The 19,170-nt window shown below is 48.8% G+C and overlaps 1 protein-coding gene across 4 annotated transcripts in view; it reads left to right on the top strand.

Moving 5' to 3' along the window:
• YEATS2 (YEATS domain containing 2) overlaps positions 1-19,170 on the top strand; it is a 58,918-nt gene that overhangs the window by 23,175 nt on the left and 16,573 nt on the right. For 3 of the 4 annotated variants that reach the window (XM_053310436.1, XM_053310437.1, XM_053310439.1), the window contains 7 exons: positions 11,586-11,693; positions 13,093-13,266; positions 14,005-14,263; positions 15,370-15,531; positions 15,728-15,837; positions 16,635-16,796; positions 18,707-18,880. In XM_053310436.1, coding sequence (XP_053166411.1) covers positions 11,586-11,693; positions 13,093-13,266; positions 14,005-14,263; positions 15,370-15,531; positions 15,728-15,837; positions 16,635-16,796; positions 18,707-18,880 — 1,149 coding nt within the window. The remainder of the gene's footprint in view (positions 1-11,585; positions 11,694-13,092; positions 13,267-14,004; positions 14,264-15,369; positions 15,532-15,727; positions 15,838-16,634; positions 16,797-18,706; positions 18,881-19,170) is intronic. The other variant, XM_053310438.1, reaches the window with a different exon arrangement.

The raw sequence follows: 19,170 nt of genomic DNA, 5'->3' as shown, positions 1-19,170 counted from the left end.
GTGGCAAGCACCATCGGTCCAGAAGAAGGTCTCTTCCTTAGCTAATAAGCACTACGCGTTCATCCCCTCAGCAGCTGCACAACTCCAAACGCCTCCAGTAGATGCTCACGTCTCAGCCCTCACCTCTCGTGCGGTCCTCCCACGAGATGGAGAGTCAACGCTGAAGGATCCCGCCGAAAAGAGAATCGAAGTACAGTTAAGGAGAAATAACGATTGTATCTCTCTTTCTATCAGAGCCTCCATAGCCGCCTCCATCATTTCTCGGGCAGCACTGCTCTGGACCGATGAGTTGCTTCAGTCTCCTCCCCCAGATCCAGCCAGGTCCCGCCAGATTGCCCTAAAGCTCCAGAAGGCACAAGCCTACATTGCTGACACCACCCTGGATGCAGTACGTTTCGGGGCCCGAGCTACAGCTACTAATGTGATCGCTAGGCGAACACTCTGGCTCCGCCACTGGCAGGTTGATGCAGCATCAAAAGCCAACTTAGCGGCAGTCCCCTTCTCAGCCACTAAGCTCTTTGGGGATGAAGCCCTTAAGGACATCCTCATTGAATCCAAGGATAGAAAGCTGACCCTTCCCAGCACAGCCAGGAGGGACGAGCGGTGCCCCTTTCGTAGGGGTCAGCCTCAGCAGCACCAATTTCGTTCCTTTCGCCCCTCCTTTCGCCCCCACGAGCGAGACAACAGATTTAGGCGCCCCAGTTGGCCAAAGGGTAACTTCCCCGCCAAGTCCAATTCGAGAGCCCAGCCAGGCCAGCAGTTTAAACCACGTCAAGCACAGTGACTCTTTAAAGATAGGAGGTCGCCTCTCCCAGTTTTACCATGCCTGGGAGGCGTCCACCACAGACAAATGGGTCCTGAAAACAATTTTAGAGGGGTACTTAATAGAGTTGTCAGGCCCCCCATTACACAGGTTTCTGCCCACCCCAACTTCTCGTTCTACCACAAGACACAGAATCCTTCAACAGGCCATAGACCACCTGTTAGCCATCGCAGCCATAGAGCCAGTTCCCCCTCAAGAGCACCGTCAAGGGCTTTATTCAATCTTATTCACCGTGCCCAAGCGGGACGGCTCCTACAGGGCGGTCCTCGATCTAAAATCCTTAAACCGATGGGTACGCAAGCGCAGGTTCCGTATGGAGACTCTCCGCTCCATCGCGGAGGGCCTACAACACGGGGACCTGATGGCATCAGTGGATCTGACAGAGGCCTATCTACACGTTCCTGTTCACCCTTTATCCCGTCATCTCCTCAGATTCTGTTACAGGGGAGCACATTATCAGTATCGTGCCCTCCCATTCGGGCTCTCCTCGGCCCCAAGGACATTCACAAAGGTGCTGGCTCCTCTAGTAGCCTACATCCGCCTGCAAAAGGTCCGCCTCTCGGCGTACTTGGACGATTTGATCGTGATGTCGCGAAACCATGCAGAACGGGACGTCCAGATCACCCTAGAGGCCCTAACGTCCCACGGCTTCCAGGTCAACCACGCCAAGAGCCACCTGTCTCCTACATTCCGTCTCCAGCACTTAGGAGTAGTCCTGGACACCCAAAGGGACCGATTCTTTCTTCCAGAGGAACGCAGACTCAAGATTTGGTCCATGACATCAAAGACCCTGGCGACCAGCAGGCCTCGCGTCCTTCAGCTGGCTCAGTTATTGGGTCTACTGGTTTCCTCCATCGACTCTGTCCCCTGGGCAAGGTTGCATCTCCGTTGCCTCCAATGGTTTCTCCTCCCCTTCCAGGAGGACATTTCCTCCAGGTCGTCCAGGAGGGTTCAACTGTCTCCAGAAGTGCGCTCCTCGCTCCGCTGGTGGCTCTGCAAGAGAAACCTAGAGTCCGGCAAGCCCTTTCTGGACCTCCCTCGAATTCTCATCACCACGGATGCGAGCCTTCGGGGATGGGGAGCTCACTGCCTTTCTCAGTCGGCCCAGGGCAGATGGTCCCCCGAGGAGTCGGGCCACAGCATGAACTGGTTGGAGCTCCGTGCGATTCGCCTGGCCCTTCAAGCCTTCCTACCTGCGCTGAGGGGCAAGGATGTCCTGGTCCAGACCGACAATGTGACAGCAAAAGCGCACATCAACCGGCAAGGCGGCACCAGGTCTCGCTCCCTTCATCAGGAAGCAGTTCTGCTCCTCCGCTGGGCCGAATCTCACCTGTCCTCCCTATCAGCAGTCCACCTGAAGGGAGAACTGAACGTACAAGCGGACTGGCTGAGCCGGCAGGACATCCACCCAGCCGAATGGACCCTGAGCCGCAGAGCCTTCTCATTCCTGTCCAGAAGACTGGGAACCCCTCAAGTCGACCTGTTTGCCTCTCCCAGCAACACCCAACTTCCGCGGTTCTTCAGCCGGTTCCAGTGCCCACAGGCGGAACAGACAGATGCCATGACGGCTCCCTGGCCAAGGACCCTCCTCTACGCCTTCCCACCACTTCCGCTTCTGGCCAGACTTCTCAGGCGCATTCGGCTCCTGGGGGCCAGGGTGATTCTGGCGGCCCCTCATTGGCCCCGCAGGCCGTGGTTCCCAGAGATCCTGAACCTCGCAACCGGGCCTCCAGTTCTGCTTCCCATCTCCGCAGACCTGCTCTCGCAGGGCCCAGTACTCCATCCAGATCCCGCCTGGTTCCAGCTTGCCGCCTGACACTTGAACGGGAGCTGCTAGGGGGCTTCGGTTACTCCCAGAGCGTTCTCGACACACTGATGGCCTCCAGACGCTCTTCCACTCACCACATTTACCAGTGCACCTGGAGAGTTTTCCTCAGATGGTGCAGAAACAGACACCTGACTCCAAGGGCATGTTCCCTACCCGAGCTGCTACAATTCCTACAGGACGGCCTTGACAAGGGCCTTAAGGCCAATACCATCAAGCGGCACGCTTCGGCCTTGGCTCCTCTCCTGCTACCATTCAAGGGCAAGCCTCTCTTGTCCCATGCCCACCTGAAGCATTTCCTGCGTGGAGCATCGCTAACATCCCCTCCTGTAGTACATAGGTTCCCCACGTGGGACCTCCACAAAGTCCTGCGGGTCCTTCACAAGCCTCCATTTGAACCGATTAGGTCCATTTCTTTACGCCTTCTCTCTCTGAAGTTGGCCTTTCTGGTGGCCGTCACCTCGGCCAGGAGGATCTCAGAATTAGCCTCACTGTCCTCCAACCCCAGGTTCTGTATATTCTCTGCCGATTCAGTAACCTTAATCCCGGACCCTTCAGTTCTCCCTAAGGTCGCCTCCATGTTCCACAGGTCTCAAAACCTGGTCCTGCCCTCTTTCTGTCCCAAGCCCGTCCACCCCAGGGAGAAGGAGTGGCATAAGTTGGATGTTCGCCGCTGCTTAAAGACCTACCTTAAAAGAACTGCCTCCTTCAGGACGACGGACTCGTTATTCGTCTCCTTCCTACCGGCCTCCATGGGCCAAAAGGTCTCCTCAGCTGTCATCGGTCGTTGGATCAGGGCCTGCATCTCCTTGGCATACGAGACCCAACACTTGCCTCCACCCACGCGAATCACGGCGCAATCAACTAGAGCGGCCTCCACTTCAGCAGCGTTTTCCACCAATGCCCCGTGGGAGGAGATCTGCAGAGCGGCCACGTGGGCGTCCCCGTCCACCTTCACCAGGCACTACAAGATGGACACTATGCACTCCGCTCAGGCTGCCTTTGGCAGAAGGGTTCTGCAACATGTCCTTCCCCCTCAGTAGCCTGGGACCCCCACCCTGGGTCACCTGGCTTTGGTATGTCCCCAGGGAGTTGTCCTCACACGGCAGCCGAGAATGGAGCATTGGTACTCACCGTGAAGGCTTCTTCTGGCTGCCGTTGTAGAGGACAACTCGACCCTCCCTATGCGGTCCCAGACTCCTGGGGGGATGGGGCTCTATCTTCCTGCTGTTTTTTCTACCTGTTGGTTTACCTGTTGTTGTTTTTTACCTGTTTGTTTACCTGTTGTTTTACCTGTTTCCGTTTACTAGCTCTTTTTTCTACTCATATATGTGTGTTATTGAGGTTGCCTTCCGTTCGAAGCTTGGCTGACTACAAGAACTGGGTGGGGTTACCATCCGGCTACTTTTATAGCTTTAGAATTAGCATACGTCCTGCCCTGGAGCGAGCATGGGATGATAACCCAGGGAGTTGTCCTCTACAACGGCAGCCAGAAGAAGCCTTCACGGTGAGTACCAATGCTCCATTTTCCAGCATTTTTGGGGCTGGCTACATCCACTGCTAAATAGTTTTTGAAAGATTAAAAGATTTACGAGCTTGACTTGTATTTTTCAGTTGATATTATGGTAAAGTTATCTGAAAGATGAGTGTCAGATGTTTGGACAGGGGGCGCAATTTCAGTGCTTGCCCTAGGCGCTATTTTCCCTAGATACGCCTCTGCTTACGCCCGAGTAATTGTGCACAGGATTGCAGCCCTAGTGCTGGCTTTTTTGTTTCAGAGTGAGGCACTGAGTGTTGCCATCATCAAACCTGAGAAAGCTAGCCAAATGGGTAGCTTGAATGAAGCCTATTAGATAAGAAATTGGCGAAAGGTGCTAATCTCTGCAAGTACATCATGCTTCAAATGTCTAAAAATCTGCTTATCTAGCAGGCTGAGGTTTGAATAAATTTCAGCTTCCATGTGAGATCTTATCTAGCAAAGTCACACTTGTCACTTGTAATGCAACAGAATTATTCAGGACAAGCAGAGGCTGTGCTTGACAACTTAATAGCTACCATTCTTAACACAATATTTATGTAAACATGGGGGATAGAAAGGATTCAAAGGCACTTCTGATGTTTGGGAATAGTGCCATTAGAAAAGAAGTTATTTTTTTATTTTCTAAAGCATTCACAAAAAAGTAGTGTTGCTATTTCTGAGCTGGGAAGGAAGCCTTAAAGGTGCAGAGTTGTATTATCCAAATAACTCTTACAGTAATTCACAGATTTCTAGCAGAATCTGACACCTTAGAGACTTAGGCACAAAGAAGAATATTTATTATCTATCTATCTTCTATATAATTAATTCTCTTAGTCCAGAATGCGTGGGGATGTGTGTAGCCAGAATGCGTGGGAGTGTGGGGATGCGTAGGGATGTGTGGCAAGCCCCGCCCCCGCTGCAGTCGCAACCAATGGAAAGGTGGAGGTGGTGGGCGGCAGAGCCGCACTGCCGAGAGGAGTCTGCTGCACCTGGCAGGGAGGGAAAGGTGAGAGGAGCCCAGTCGGGGGAGGTGGCGGCTGGGTCGCCAGGAAGAGGAGGAGGTGGGCGGCAGAGCCGCGTAGCTGAGAGGAGCCCGGCTGAGCCACACCATGCCCAGTGGAGAGGGAGCTGAGGAGGAGGATGGAGGGCTTGGGACGGAGGAGGACGCGCTGTTCAAAACAGGTCACTTATAATATGAAGTGAAATGCACATTCTCCCTCAGACGAAGATTGTATCTGGAGCATTATGGGTTGTCACGACCTACTGCTCCGAGACAGGGCCAATCAGAAGTTTTTCTCTCTCAGCAGAAGGGAGGGACAGCCCCCTCAGCCTTCAATCGTTCGTCCTGTCTCGCTCCAGCAGGTGCCTCTTTGCGTTGCTCCGTTCGTCACTGTTTTCTGGCCATTTCTCCTTTACCTCTTCTTTGGGTTACTTACCAAAAAGGGGGGGTGGAGAGAGAAAGAATTACTCAGGTTTTTCATGGAGACCAACGTTTTTGTGCAGCCGTCTGCGGTTCGTCTGTTAATCCGCGGTGGCATTATTTTTGAGGGCCATGGAAGCCCAGGTTATGCGCTGTGAGAGGGAGGCTTCTCCCTCCCTCTCCGAAGACTTCGTGGCCCCTGCAACTTGCCACGCCAAGTGGGCCGCAGCTACCTCACCCATGCCCATCGCTCGGGCCCCCAAAGCAAAAAAGCTCAAGAAGCTCACTAAGGAGCAGAAGAAGGCGGCTCGCGATGCAAAGTGTAATGGTTCACTTGCAGCTCCAGAGTCACATGCGGCTCCGGAGTCAAGGCTGCCAGCAACCGCCTTAGCCGAGGGGGAGGGGAGCGGGTCAGTTCCTTCCCCACCGCCGCGAGAAGGAGGGTCGGCCAGTGGCAGTCTGGCAAAGGACGGGGCCGCTCAGGTAAGGGAAGATCGTGCCAGCCCGGCCCCTGCTGAGCTGCCTGCAAAGCGTTCCCACCCCTCGGGGGCTTTGGTAGATGCAGCACTCACATCAGCGGTTGAGGAGGAGATACTTCCCGGTTTTGCTGCGCTTTTGAGGTGGGGGGTGGCGGAAGAGTTCGGGAAGCTTGTTCCCGCCCTAGCTCGGCAGATTCCCGCCACAGCAGCCGCCATTTTGGGTGTGCACAGGGAAGAATCTCTAGTCACCACTCTGCTGCAGTTGACTCTCCCTGCGACCTCTCCAGCAGAGCTGCCCCCACCCCATCCTCCTGTGTCCCCCTCCATGGCCCTCTGCAGGCTCCCGTTCATCAGGCTGGTGGGCGAGGGAAGCCTTCTGAGGACACTGATTCTGACTCTGGCAGGGAGGAGGGGGAGTTGTCAGGAGATGAGGGGGATAGCCTGCCAGCTGCGCAGGCCCCCTATAGGTTGTTCAGCCAGCCAGATTTTCCTGTGCTTCTGCATAAGGCCCGCAAGTCCCTGCGTCTGGAGGGGCTAGTTCCTGTGCCTCAAGAGTCTACTGAAGGTGACCCAGCTGTGCTGCCATCCCTCAAGGCCCCAGAGGTTGCGGTAACTTGCCCGCAGCAGTTCTTAGACATTATCCAAGTCGAGTGGGATCGCCCCTTGGAAATTAAGGGTCCTCCTCCTGGTGTTAGGCACCTGTATACCACCATGAGGGCAGTCATGGACAAACTCCAGGTCCCACCAGTAGATAAGGATGTGGCTTCCCTAGTGACTGGTGCGGTCCTTCCAAAGGATGGCAATGAGGTGCTGTGCAATATAGATGACAAAAAATGTGATGCTGCATTGCATCGTCTCATGAGGCTTCTGCTCTTTCTTTGCAGGCTTCTGTAGCCAACTCCATTTTTGCACAGGCTTTGGTGCTGTGGGTCAAGGAACTCCTCCCTCTGGTCCCACCAGATCTGTTAGCTCTTAGGCAGGGCCTCAACAAGTTGGGTAAAGCTTCTGCCTTTATGGCTGACAGCTCACTTGACGCGGTGCAACTGTTTGCCAGGGCTATGGCCTCTGACATTACAGTGAAGCGACATTTGTGGCTAAAAAACTGGAAGGTGGACCAAAAGTCAAGGTGCAATTTGGCCAATTCTTCCTTCAAGGGGGGGGAAGCTTTTTGGTGAGGCGCTAGAGCCGGTTTTTATGAGACCAAGGATAAGAAAAAGGTGATGCCTTCCACGGTTCAGCGTCAGGACCACAGGTCCTTCGCTCCTAGTTCGTCCACCTCCAGCAATTTTGCCTCCAGGGGGTTCTGGTCTAGTTTTCGTCCCCGACAGGGGAAACAGGACAGATCTACCTGGTCAAGGCCACAGGGTTCTTTTCGAGACCGGCCACAACCTAAGTTCCAGCAGTCCAGCCAGTACCCCAAGACAGGTTTCAAGCGCCCTGCCTCCCAATGACTCTCCTTTGGGGGTCCAAGTGGGAGGCAGGCTGGGGATCTTCGCACAAGTGTGGTCGAGGATGTGTGCAGACACTTGGATTCATCAGACTGTCTCCCAAGGGTACAGTCTGGAGTTTGTTTCTGTCCCCCAGACCACTTTCTACTCTCCCCTCGGTCCCACAAGCAGACCAAGCATGCACTGATGTTGAAAGCCATCCAACATCTGCTGAGCATCAGGGCAATCGAACAGGTCCCTGCAGGAGAGATGGAGTATGGGGTCTACTCTATTCTCTTTTTAGTCCCCAAAAAGAATGGGGAATGTAGGGCCATCCTAGACCTAAAATTTGTCAATCGCTTCCTCAGGGGGAGGCGGTTTCAGATGGAGACTCTTCGCTCCATCTTGATGACCCTGCAGCAAGGGGACTTCCTGTCATCCATGGATCTCAAGGAGGCGTACCTCCATGTCCCTATCCATCCTCTGGACAGGAGGTTCCTGCGCTTTGCCTATGCCGGGGCACATTACCGGTATCGCGCACTCCCCTTCGGTCTCTCGACTGCGCCGCGGGTGTTTACCAAAATCATGGTGGTACTCGTGGCACACTTGAGCACCAGGGGAATTCATCTTTATCCGTATCTCGATGACCTTTTGATCCGTTACCCGTCCCGTCTGAGGGCTCAGGAGGATGTCAAGGAGACCCTCGCAGTACTGGAGGCCCATGGGTTCCTTGTGAATTTCAAGAAGAGTTCCCTTGTTCCCCAGATCAGGATTCAGCATCTGGTGGCTGTCATTGACTCTTTGCGAGGGACCATCTCACTGACTCCCGAAAGGAGGCTTAAGCTGTTCTCGGCATGTCGGAGGTTACGGAGCCTTCCTTATTCAGACGTTCTCAGTTTAGCGCAGCTACAGGGTCTAATGGTGTCAGCGATCGGGATCGTGCCTTGGGCGCGCTTCCATTCTCTGCCTTTTCAGTGGCTCCTCCTACCTGTCCATGACCTAGTCACCTCCAGATCTCATCTCAGGATCCTGCTTCCTCCTCAGGTTCAGCGCTCCATGGAGTGGTGGACGTCTCAGGCTTTGCACAGGGGGGTAAGCTTCCTCCCGGTCGATCGTGTCGTGGTCACAACCGACGCCAGTCTTCTAGGGTGGGGCGGTCATTGCGGTCGGCAGGTGGCTCAAGGCCAGTGGTCGGAGGAAGAGCGGCTCCAGACGATCAATTGGCTGGAACTCCGGGCCATTCGGCTCGCGCTCATTCAGTTTCTCCCCGAGGTTCGCAACCGCTACGTCTTGGTCCGTACCGACAGCGCCACAGCAAAGGCGCATCTGAACCGTCGGGGGGGACAAAGTCATGGTCCCTGATGTGCGAGGCTGAGGTTCTGCTGCACTGGGCAGAGCGGAATCTGGGATCTCTGGAAGCCAATCATATCAGCGAGGTAGACAACATGGTAGCAGACTGGTTGAGCTGCTCTTAACTGGACCAGGTGGAGTGGGCCCTGGACGATCAGGTCTTCCAGGCAATCATTCGATGGTACGGATCTCCCCTGGTGGACCTGTTCGCAGTCTCAGGCAATGCAAAGGTGGACAGGTTCTTCTCCAGGTACCCGTTTCCGTGGATGCCTTGCTGTCCCCCTGGCCTCAGGGTCTTCTTTACACCTTCCCACCCGTGGCTATTCTGTCCAGGGCAGTTCAGAGGATCCATCATCAAAGGGCAGAGGTCATCCTGGTGGCTCCGCACTGGCCGCGTCAGCCTTGGTTTTCGGACCTGGTCGCTCTGTCAACAGAGCCCCCTCTTCCCCTGGGGAGTCGGTCTCATCTCCTTCGACAGGGTCCGGTTTTTCACCCAGACCCAGCGTGGTTCAACCTTCACACCTGGAGGTTGAGAGGGACTCCCTAGTGGCCCGTGGTTACTCTTCCGCAGTTCAAAATACCATTCTGGCTTCCAGGCGCCCGTCCACAGTGCGAGTTTATCAGTCTACATGGCAGGCGTATTCTCTCTGGTGTGCGTCCTCGGTGGGGGATCCCATGTTGCCTTCTGTTGGACAGGTCTTAGGTTTTCTTACAGGTCTTCTTGCAGGCTGGGTTAGACAGGGGGCTCCGCCCCAATACCCTCCGACGTCAACTGTTTGCCATCACTTCTGTGCTGCAGGTGCCGGGTGCTCCTTCTCTGTCGGGGCATCCTCATGTCCAGCAGTTCCTTAAGGGGGCTGTGGCCCTGAATCCTCCCCCAGTCCATCGTTTTCCCACTTGGGATCTGAACTTGGTGCTGATAACTCCTGGTTAAGGCACCTTTTGAGCCTCTGCGCACTGTGTCCTTGCGCATCCTTACCCTAAAGGTTTTGTTCTTGGTGGCCATTACCTCGGCTCAGCGGGTCTCTGATTTAGGTGCGTTGTTGGTCCAGAAGGAGTTATGTCTCGTTTTTCAAGATTATGTGTTGCTCCTCACAGACCCTACGTACCTTCCTAAGGTGGACTCCTTGTTTCATAGGGCCCAGGAGCTTATGCTTCCCTCTTTTTGTCCCAGTCCCACTTCTCCTAAGGAGAGGGAATGGCACAAGCTGGACGTTCGCCGTACCATTTGTATTTATTTGAGGCGCACTAATGCGTTTAGAGTTACTGAGTTCTTCTTCGTTTCTTTTCGGGCCTGTTCATTGGGAAGGAAAGTATCCCCTTCCTCTCTTTCACGCTGGATTTGTCAAACCATCCAGCTCGCCTATGTGGCAGCAGGGGAGACCGTGCCGGCGGGTATTACGGCTCACTCAGCTCGGAGCACGGCAGCTTCTGCGGCTCTTACCACTTTGGCATCCTTAGCCGATATCTGTAGGGCTGCCACCTGGACCTCTCTTTCAACGTTTGTGAGGCATTACAAAATACATGATTGGGCCTCTGCCGAAGCATCTTTCAGTCGGTGAGTTCTGCAGCGGGTAGTTTCTTCTTAGTACCCAACACTATATCTGATCCCGCCATTATTGCAGCAGCTTGGGTATGTCCCATAATGCTCGGATACAATCCTTGTCTGAGGGAGAATGAATCGTTGGCACTCACCTGAATAGTCATTCTCCTCAGACGTATGGATTGTATCCGACCCTCCCATTCTGTGTGTCTGATTCTGCTCCCCGCTTTTCTTCACCTTCCTTCCTGTACCCCATATTGCTGTGGGGTGGTGTTTTCTGTTTCTGGGTTTTTTTGTCTCCTTGAGGGGGCAGTTCGGAGTTAACCTTTTAGACGCAGTTAACTTTTTAGACGCAGGGATGGCTCTGCAGTCTGTCTTTTCTCTGTTCTTGTTACCTTACCTGTCCTGTAGTGTTTTCCTTTTATTAGCCAGATCATCAAAGTGCTTGTTAGCGACTGAAGGCTGAGGGGGCTGTCCCTTCCTTCTGCTGAGAGAGAAAAACTTCTGATTGGCCCTGTCTCGGAGCAGTAGGTTGTGACAACCCATAATGCTCGGATACAATCCATACGTCTGAGGAGAATGACCATTCGGGTGAGTGCCAACGATTCATTCATAGAATCATCCCTGGATACATTGGGTACATTGGCATTCACATTGCTTCTTGTCTCGGAAAGTGCATTCTTGAAAAGCGTTAATGGTGGGGAAAGACGTGGTTGCTCTCACTTTTGTGCAGTTCTTATAGCAAGTTCTGTGCCATTTAAAACATGGTTGGCACAGCTTTATGGTGATGCACTGAAATGCACAGCTCAAAGTATGTGTATCAGACTTGGAAGGTGATGATGTGATAGCTCCTGAAAGTGAGGATCTGTTCTTCTGCAGTTGGTGCTGTATTTTAACTAAGACTGTCTATGAGGAAAGGCATTTTTAGTCAGTTCACCATCTGTTGATTAAATATGCAATACAGTGTTCTTACCATTCTCTTCGCAACTGAAATTTAAAATGAGTGCATGGATTGTCCTTCATATTCTAATTAAGGCAGTAAGCTAACTTTCCTCTAGCTTTTTGGACTGGAAGTATGTTTTGTAGTTCTAGTTGTGCTATAAATATGTGTTTTTTATAAGCTCTTTCCTTGTAAGCTAATCGGACACTTAAAAAATTATTGTCTAATTTTAGTCTTGTGCTGTGTATATTCATTCTAGCAGGAGGACTCTCTCTTTGCAACCATGCCACCTCTTTGTCCAATTGGGAGCCACTCCAAGGTACAAAGTCCTAAATCTGTGACTGGAGGACTTGGAACGTTTACAAAGGTATTGGGGGTCCATTATTCTCCTTGCAATGCATAGCAACAGTGGCAACACAATTTCACAATGACACTCGCCATAAAGTATTCCAAATGTATACTCTGCACTACTGTGTTTTGTTGTTTGCTCTTTGGGCTTCTGGCGTGGCAAAGAAATGCACTGTTCCACTACCTTTCCCCTCAGACAGTTGTTCCCTTTCAGCTACTTTTTGTAGGGTTCCTATTTATACATGCAAGAGCTTACAGTGTACTGTTGGTACTCATGTAGGATCTGAATCGGGCAACCAGCTGAATATTTGCTGTTATCCTGCTCCTCATCTATTCATGTTCCATGAACATGGTTACGTTGTCTGAGTGCTTCTCTTTTGACCAAGTGGGGTTCTTCTAGTAGTTTTTAATAATTGTCAGTTTTTAGCTGTTAAAATAACCTTTAATTTGAACCTAATAATGATTGTGGTTTTTAATCTGACAACTTTTTTGTTTAATTTAGTTGTTCTTATTACTTTTATTGTATCTATCTTATTGTTGTGAGCTGCCCCGAGCAGTAGTGTACTGGAGGGGCAGGGCATAAATATTTTAAATAAATAAATATTTTGATTTTGTGTTGCTCTTTCTGCCACCTCAATGGAAGGAATAACCTGAGGAATTTTCCTTAACTCTTCTTGTACAGTTAAAAGAATTGATTTTATGTGGGTGAGAGGAAACTTGCACATAAGTTGTAGTGTGTTCTGATTGATTGAGTGCCGTCAAGTCGGTGTTGACTCTTCGCAACCACGTAGTGTGTTCTATAACAGTGTTGTTTTGCAATAGGTATTTAGTAACCAGTCTGGTCAGGGCCAAGGCATACTTTCAGTTTTGTTTCTAATGTGATCTGCTTCCATGCACCGAAAGCTACTTCTATTTGGTGTGTTGACTTGGGATAGCTAAGTGACTGTTGAAAAGTGTGTATCAGTCACAGCCCCCAAACTCTGGAATGCCCCCTCCCCAGGGAGGCTTGTCTGGTGTCAACTGTGGTGTCGGGTGAAGTCACTTAAGTGAATATTGCAAATGTATCTTCCTCTGACTGTGATGTTTTAATATGCTGCTGTTCTGCTTTGCTGTTCTGTTTGCATTCTTTTGACTGTGTATTTAAATGTTCTGTGCCACTCTCAGAAAACTCTCTGAAGAGAGACTTAGACATTTTAAAACAAAATATCTTTGTGCTAGTTCTGGCAGCCAGCCTCTCTGAAGTTTACCTCTCTTTTTAAAGGGTATGGTTCTTTTCCTATCAATTGTATAGATTTTTGAGGGATGCGTAAGCCTATGAATTACTGACTTTGTGCTTGGTCAGGTCTCTCCATATGTAAAAATAAATGTTTGTCTTTATTGGTGGCACTTAAATTCTTAACTACTTGAATTATTTATAGGTGATAATAAAGCAAGAGCCTGGAGAGGTTCCCCAACAATCTCCAGCACAGGCAACTGGGACAACCTCTCAGACTTCAGTGCAGCAATATGTTGCTGTGAAAGGGAGTCATGTGATTGCTTTGTCTCCTCAGAAGCAAATTGTGAGCACAGGAGAGGGATCCACACCATCCAAGGTAGAACATTTTTCATTCTTTTTTGCTTTAATTGCTTTAACGTACCTACATATCCCCTGCAGCTGTTGTATGCTAGTGTAGATTCTGTGTAAATGCAGTCACAGCTGCCTCAAGTGGGCATAATGTAGTTCAGGAGTGCCCTTTTAAATGTTTGTGTCACAATTAGGTCTTATGTTCTTTCTCTAATAAACTCCACATTCTGGATGCAATTGGTGCAGGGGAAGATAGGAATTGAATATATTAAGTTTAATAGTGGTCTTCAGCATTTCCATAAACTTGCCCCTGCATAGCCTCAGCCTGCAATAAGGAATTCATTTAATATATTTTACCTTTACTTTCTCTGACTAGATTCTTCTCTCTTCTTGCTTTTTTCTTCTCTTTGTTCAGTCTTCTTTTTCCTTTCATTTTCCTTGACCAATACTCACTTATGTCAGATTGCAATCTACTTGAGGATCCCAAGCACTGATTTGAAGGCTGATCTGAGGTTATTCATTGGACCTGCAAATCCATATTTGTCTATAGTTCTGACACTGTCAGTGCTATGGCAGTGCTGAGGGGCAGAACTGGAACAGGAATGTCTATTGACAGATTATTTTTTAAAATCTGAGGGCTCTATGTCAGGATGATTTGCCCTATCCCTGCACATGTCCCTCCATAGTTCAGTTCACGCCCAGCTTGTTCAGCTGTCCTGTTCTGTAGCTGTCATGCAAGTGTCATATAATATTTCATTTATTGTAGGTTGTTGGTGTTCCAGTTGGGTCTGCTTTACCTGCAACAGTCAAGCAAGCTGTGGCTATTGGTGGTGGGCAGATACTAGTGGCAAAATCCAGCCCTTCAGTAGCAAAGACGGTTGGTGGGAAGCAAGTTGTGACCCAAGGAGTAGCCAAAGCTATTGTGAGCAGTGGTGGAGGAGCCATTGTTGCTCAGCCTGTTCAGACCTTAACAAAGGCTCAGGTGACGTCAGCAGGAGCTCCAAAAAGTGGATCCCAAGGTTCAGGTTTGTTTGTCTTTCTCGGCTGCTGTGTGAGGACATCTCCTGGGTTATCATCCTATGCTCGCTCCAGGGCAGGACATATGCTAATCAGCAAAAGCTTTAAAAGGAGCTGGATGGTAACCTTTGTTTGTTTATATTCATCTCACACACATACTCTTATTCATTTATTCATTTGTTTCATTTATTCAGTAGCTTCAGAAATGATTATGTGGGACTAACTAACAGGGATGTGCCCAAATCATTTTGGGGCCTCTTTGGAGAGCAGCTCCTTGCAGCTAAACGTTTCAGCAAAGGGTTCCCTTAAGAGGAGGCAGGCAGGTCTTACCTGCCCCTCCTTTGAGCCTCCGCCGCCCCATCGTAAAGGTCCGCTGTGAAAGCAGCAGCCCGTCACACCTGCCGCAGTGACGGGATGCTGCTCCCAGCATCCCTCGCGCGGCATCGTCGCAGGAGCTGACGCCACTTGCAGGGCCAGCATGCTGTTGCATCCCGTCCCTCCGCAGGTGCCTTAAAGGAGACAGCAGCACAGGTTGCTGCTTTCACGGTGGACCTTTACGGAGTACAGCACCATGATGATGGGGCAGTGGAGGCTCACAGGAGGGGCAGGCAGGCCTTGCCGCCCTCCTCTGAAGGGAACCCCTCCCCACCCCCTGGGATGTGCCTGAAGTATTTCGTGCACATCCCTACTAACTGATCTTGTGCTTATCTTCTAAATCCAGCTCTGTTTCTCATTGAGATGGGATACAGTGTGATTTTTTTTTCCAAAAAAAAAACCACCTTACCACTTTTCAACCACATTGTTCTCAAAACAGTTTACTAAGTGTATAATTTTGTTAAACTGGGAAAGTACTACCTCTTCAGACATAGAAGAATGGATAAAATGAATAGTTGCAGCACATCAAAAAGTTGTATTTATTAAATTCAACAAAATAGAGTGGTGATCTAGAATGGTTACATTGTGCTAGCGCTAGACATCACTCTCATTGGTGTCTCTCATTGAAGGCTCTCATTGGACAACTTGAGCGACTGATTTTGTCTGCTACTGTTGAAATTGCATTTTGCAAAAGGGTGGCTGGTGAAACCATGTCTTGTTCCTTCTTTTCTTTCTATAGTGATGGCAACGCTGCAACTACCAGCCGCTAACTTGACAAACTTGACCAATTTGCCACCTGGCACTAAACTGTACCTTACTACAAACAGCAAGAACCCTTCTGGGAAAGGAAAACTGCTACTTATACCTCAAGGAGCCATTCTGCGAGCCACGAATAATGCCAGTTAGTTTTGCACTAGGGAAACAAATGAGCTAAATGTAGTAATTCTGTAGCTGGTATGAATAGTTGGGGAATGCAGACAAAAACGGCATAATCTAAAAGCAATTTCCCCCCCTAAGATGTCCCATTGAAGCATTGTTAACATGAATAATAGCGCCAGGCTATGCTTTATGTATGACTATTTTGTGGTTTGTTCCAGATCTCCAGTCGGGTTCTTCAACAAGTGGAGGTGGAGGAACCCAAAGCACAAGCTCTGGCTTATCTCAGCATCTCACCTACACATCCTACATACTCAAACAAACACCACAGGTGAGTCATAGTTCAGATTGTAGATCTCTCTCATGTTGCTGGGTGCTAGGCAAAATGCAAAAGGGCCAGGATGCTGGACTAGATGCTAGAAACAGGATGCTGGACTAGATGGGCCTTGGGCCTGATCTCTCTTATTTAGCAGGGGCAGAGTAACTGGCCCTAATCCAACCCTAGATTAGAATCCCTCTAGTGGTGGTTGCTGGTGTGTATCTTTTGTTACTTTTTAGATTGTGAGCCCTCTTGTGAGATTGTGAGGGGATAGGGAATTTTTGTTTGTAAACCGCTTTGAGAACTTTTGTTGAAAATAAATCTATAAATATTTATAGTAGTGGTCTGTGTTAGCATTTTTCTTGCTTCCATAGTAATAATTTGCTTAGTATCCTAATACTGATTTTCTGCTAGTTTCATAGAAATGATATTGCTAGGATCATAGTAATTGTAGTAATGATTTTCTTGCTTCCATAGTTATGATTTGCCACAAAATAATGCAATTGCCTTCTGCAGAGGTTCATTATGTGGTAGCAATGGGTAGGCTTCGTTAATTGAAGCAAATAGCTCTGTAATGTGTTGGGGATGGGTTGTAAACTTTTGATCTGTTTCACAAAATTCTTTTGAGTTTGTCAGGCTGTTCTTACCCAAAATAAGTGAAACTAGGACAAAAAGTCCCTTTATTTCTAAAACTTTGCCTTTCAAAAATCAAATCTTAGGTCTCTAATGTTTGGTAAAGCTGATTCTTAAGAGTTTTGAGGGGGGTGATTTGGGGTATTAACTGCAGCTGTTTCCTCTTATTGGTCCAGGGAACATTTTTAGTTGGGCAGCCGTCTCACCAGAGTTCTGCAAAACAAGTGACATCAGGGACAGTTGTTCAGGGTAATACGAGTGCTGGACCATCATCTGCACAAGGACATCAGGCATTGAAAGTAATAACTGGTCATAAAACTGCCACTTTACTTGCACAGGTAAACAGGAGAGTTGGGTTTGGGGCTTTGACTGGGATCTAAAGAATCGCACAACTAGTTCTGTTGCCTAAGGGGATTTGGGGTTTATCTATCTCAAACAGAAGCTCTCCATGTCATGTAGCAAAACGTGTGAAACAGGAGACTTTCAAAAGCAGTTTGACATTGTATTTGTGGAGGAGATTTAAAGAAAATAGTAAACAAATCCCACCTGCCATGCCCTGGCCCTCAAGCGTGCTTAGCTCTTTCCCATTCTATATTACTGTTTCGAAGAAAAGTCTGGTGCTATAAATTATTTTTAAATGTTCAGTTTCCACATTAAAGTTACGGGATTGGGAGTGGTGGGAAGAAGAGAGAGAGTGTGTGTAGATCTGAAGGTCTGTACAAGTCTCCCCCTCTTTGCTGTTGCTAGGCTGACACAGGGCTCTTCTTCTGCCACCATCTTCTCTTCCCCACTCACACCCTTCATAATACTGTGCTGCCTTTCAGGTGACTCCAGTGTCTTAACAGTCTCGTTTACTGAGGCATATATTCTGTCTACTTCACAGCAGGCTGCCAGGCACAAGGCATGTAAATTGCTGGGATGTCTAGTGATGGTGTAGATTTGGTTTTGCCCTGCTCCTATATAAGAGACAGGCATCAAGAAATTGAATGAAAATATTTGAAAAGCAGACAGCAGTCCCTAAAAGCTCAGAGGACATTGCACAGCAGATGCATGCTAACCATTTCCGAGTGTTTTTGCTTAAATGAAAAACTACAAGAGTGCCAATTTGGCAAGAGGAATGGGGGAGGGGCTTAACCCACCCACCCTCCTGCTACTTTGCTGCTCCAAAAAAAAAAAAAAATCTGCCAGGCTGCTGCTGCTTGGCGTGGCAGTGAAGAACGTTCTTTCCCCCTCTAAGTGGGAAAGACGCTTGAAAGGGGAATGATTTTTTTTTTGAATGTGGAAGAAACTGCAGAAGAAGGAAGGGTTAAGCAGCTCTCCTCAATTCCTCCGCTCAGACTCATGGGCCTCCTGTAGCTACTTTTCATTTAAAACAAAAACAAAAAATCAAGCTGCTATTAAAATTCATCATTTGTGTCATGTCCAGTTTAGCCCCAGAAATGAAAGGAGCAAATTTAACACTGCCTTAGAAAAGAACTGCTTTTCTTTTCTTTGGGAAATGAGCATGTCTCTTAACATTAAATCAAATAACCAGCAGGCTTTGGTTTTTCTTTCATGATTTTTCACTCTGTGAAAGTGGCTTTTAACTGAGGAGACTGCGAGTACAGGTTTTTTTTTTTAAGCCTTTCAAATATTTATCATATGTATTTATAAATATGACAATATAGTGAATATGCTGTACTTCTCCAGAGGGTTTTGTTCTGAATACTTCCATAGGTTCGACTCCTGGCCCTCTAGGCAATATCTTCTAACTTGTAGGGTTTGCAGGAAAGGCTAAACAATTGCCCCATTGTTTAGTTTGCTGTGTATTTCTATTCTCATCACTGTAGTGCAATAGGAGAGTAGAAACTAATCAATAGCAAAATAAGTTTCTTCTTGCTATTCCATATTCTCAGGTCTACTATAGAAGTGTATACAAAAGGAGAGGAGTGGGTGGGGGTGAAAGAAATGTCCATTTCCATCACCTTTTTACCTATCTGTTCCTCTCTAAGCCATATCTGACCAGTGGGCCCTCTAATTTTTTCCATCTCTGTGCAGAATGAGTTTTGTTCTGGGCAGCAGTATCAAAGCAGTGTGTGTACATGTGCATTCAGGGTGGGGCTTTCTTTATTAACCTGTGTGGGATCTAAAATTAACTGAGTGGACACAAACATAATTTGTGAGCTCACGTACATGTGCATGCCTTAGAAAGAGTACTGTTTCTGACTAAAAATGGTAGTTTCTACTTAAATTCATCTTAATTCCAAAGGCAGCTTCCAGCGGACAGGCTTCACTGATGAAAATATCCGATAATGCATTGAAATCCTTACCAGCATCATCGCAACTCTCAAAACCTGGCACCACTGTACTGAGAGTTTCTGGGGGTGTGATCACCGCAGCAACAACTTCAGCAATGACACCTCCATCAAATGGAGTGGCACAGGTAAAGTGCAATGTGGATACATTTTGTCTCATGATTTAGTTGCCAGGGAAACTATTGAGGAGAATGAGGACTGTACATGAAATAGAATATTTTAATTAGTCAACATCAAATTTTATTTCAGAAATCAATTCTACTTGACGTTTTAACCATACTTCCCACAAACATTTCTTAAATAATGTGGGGGGGGGGGGGCGGCTATTCCAATGTGGGTGATATTTTGAGTAGGAGTCCACAAATTTTAGCTTGGCTTACTAGCCAAACCATTACTTGTGTTCACCACCAACCCTACC

The sequence above is a fragment of the Hemicordylus capensis genome, chromosome 3, assembly GCF_027244095.1.
Source record: "Hemicordylus capensis ecotype Gifberg chromosome 3, rHemCap1.1.pri, whole genome shotgun sequence".
NCBI classification, from domain to species: Eukaryota; Metazoa; Chordata; class Lepidosauria; order Squamata; family Cordylidae; genus Hemicordylus; species Hemicordylus capensis.
This window is presented reverse-complemented; position numbering and strand designations above follow the sequence as displayed.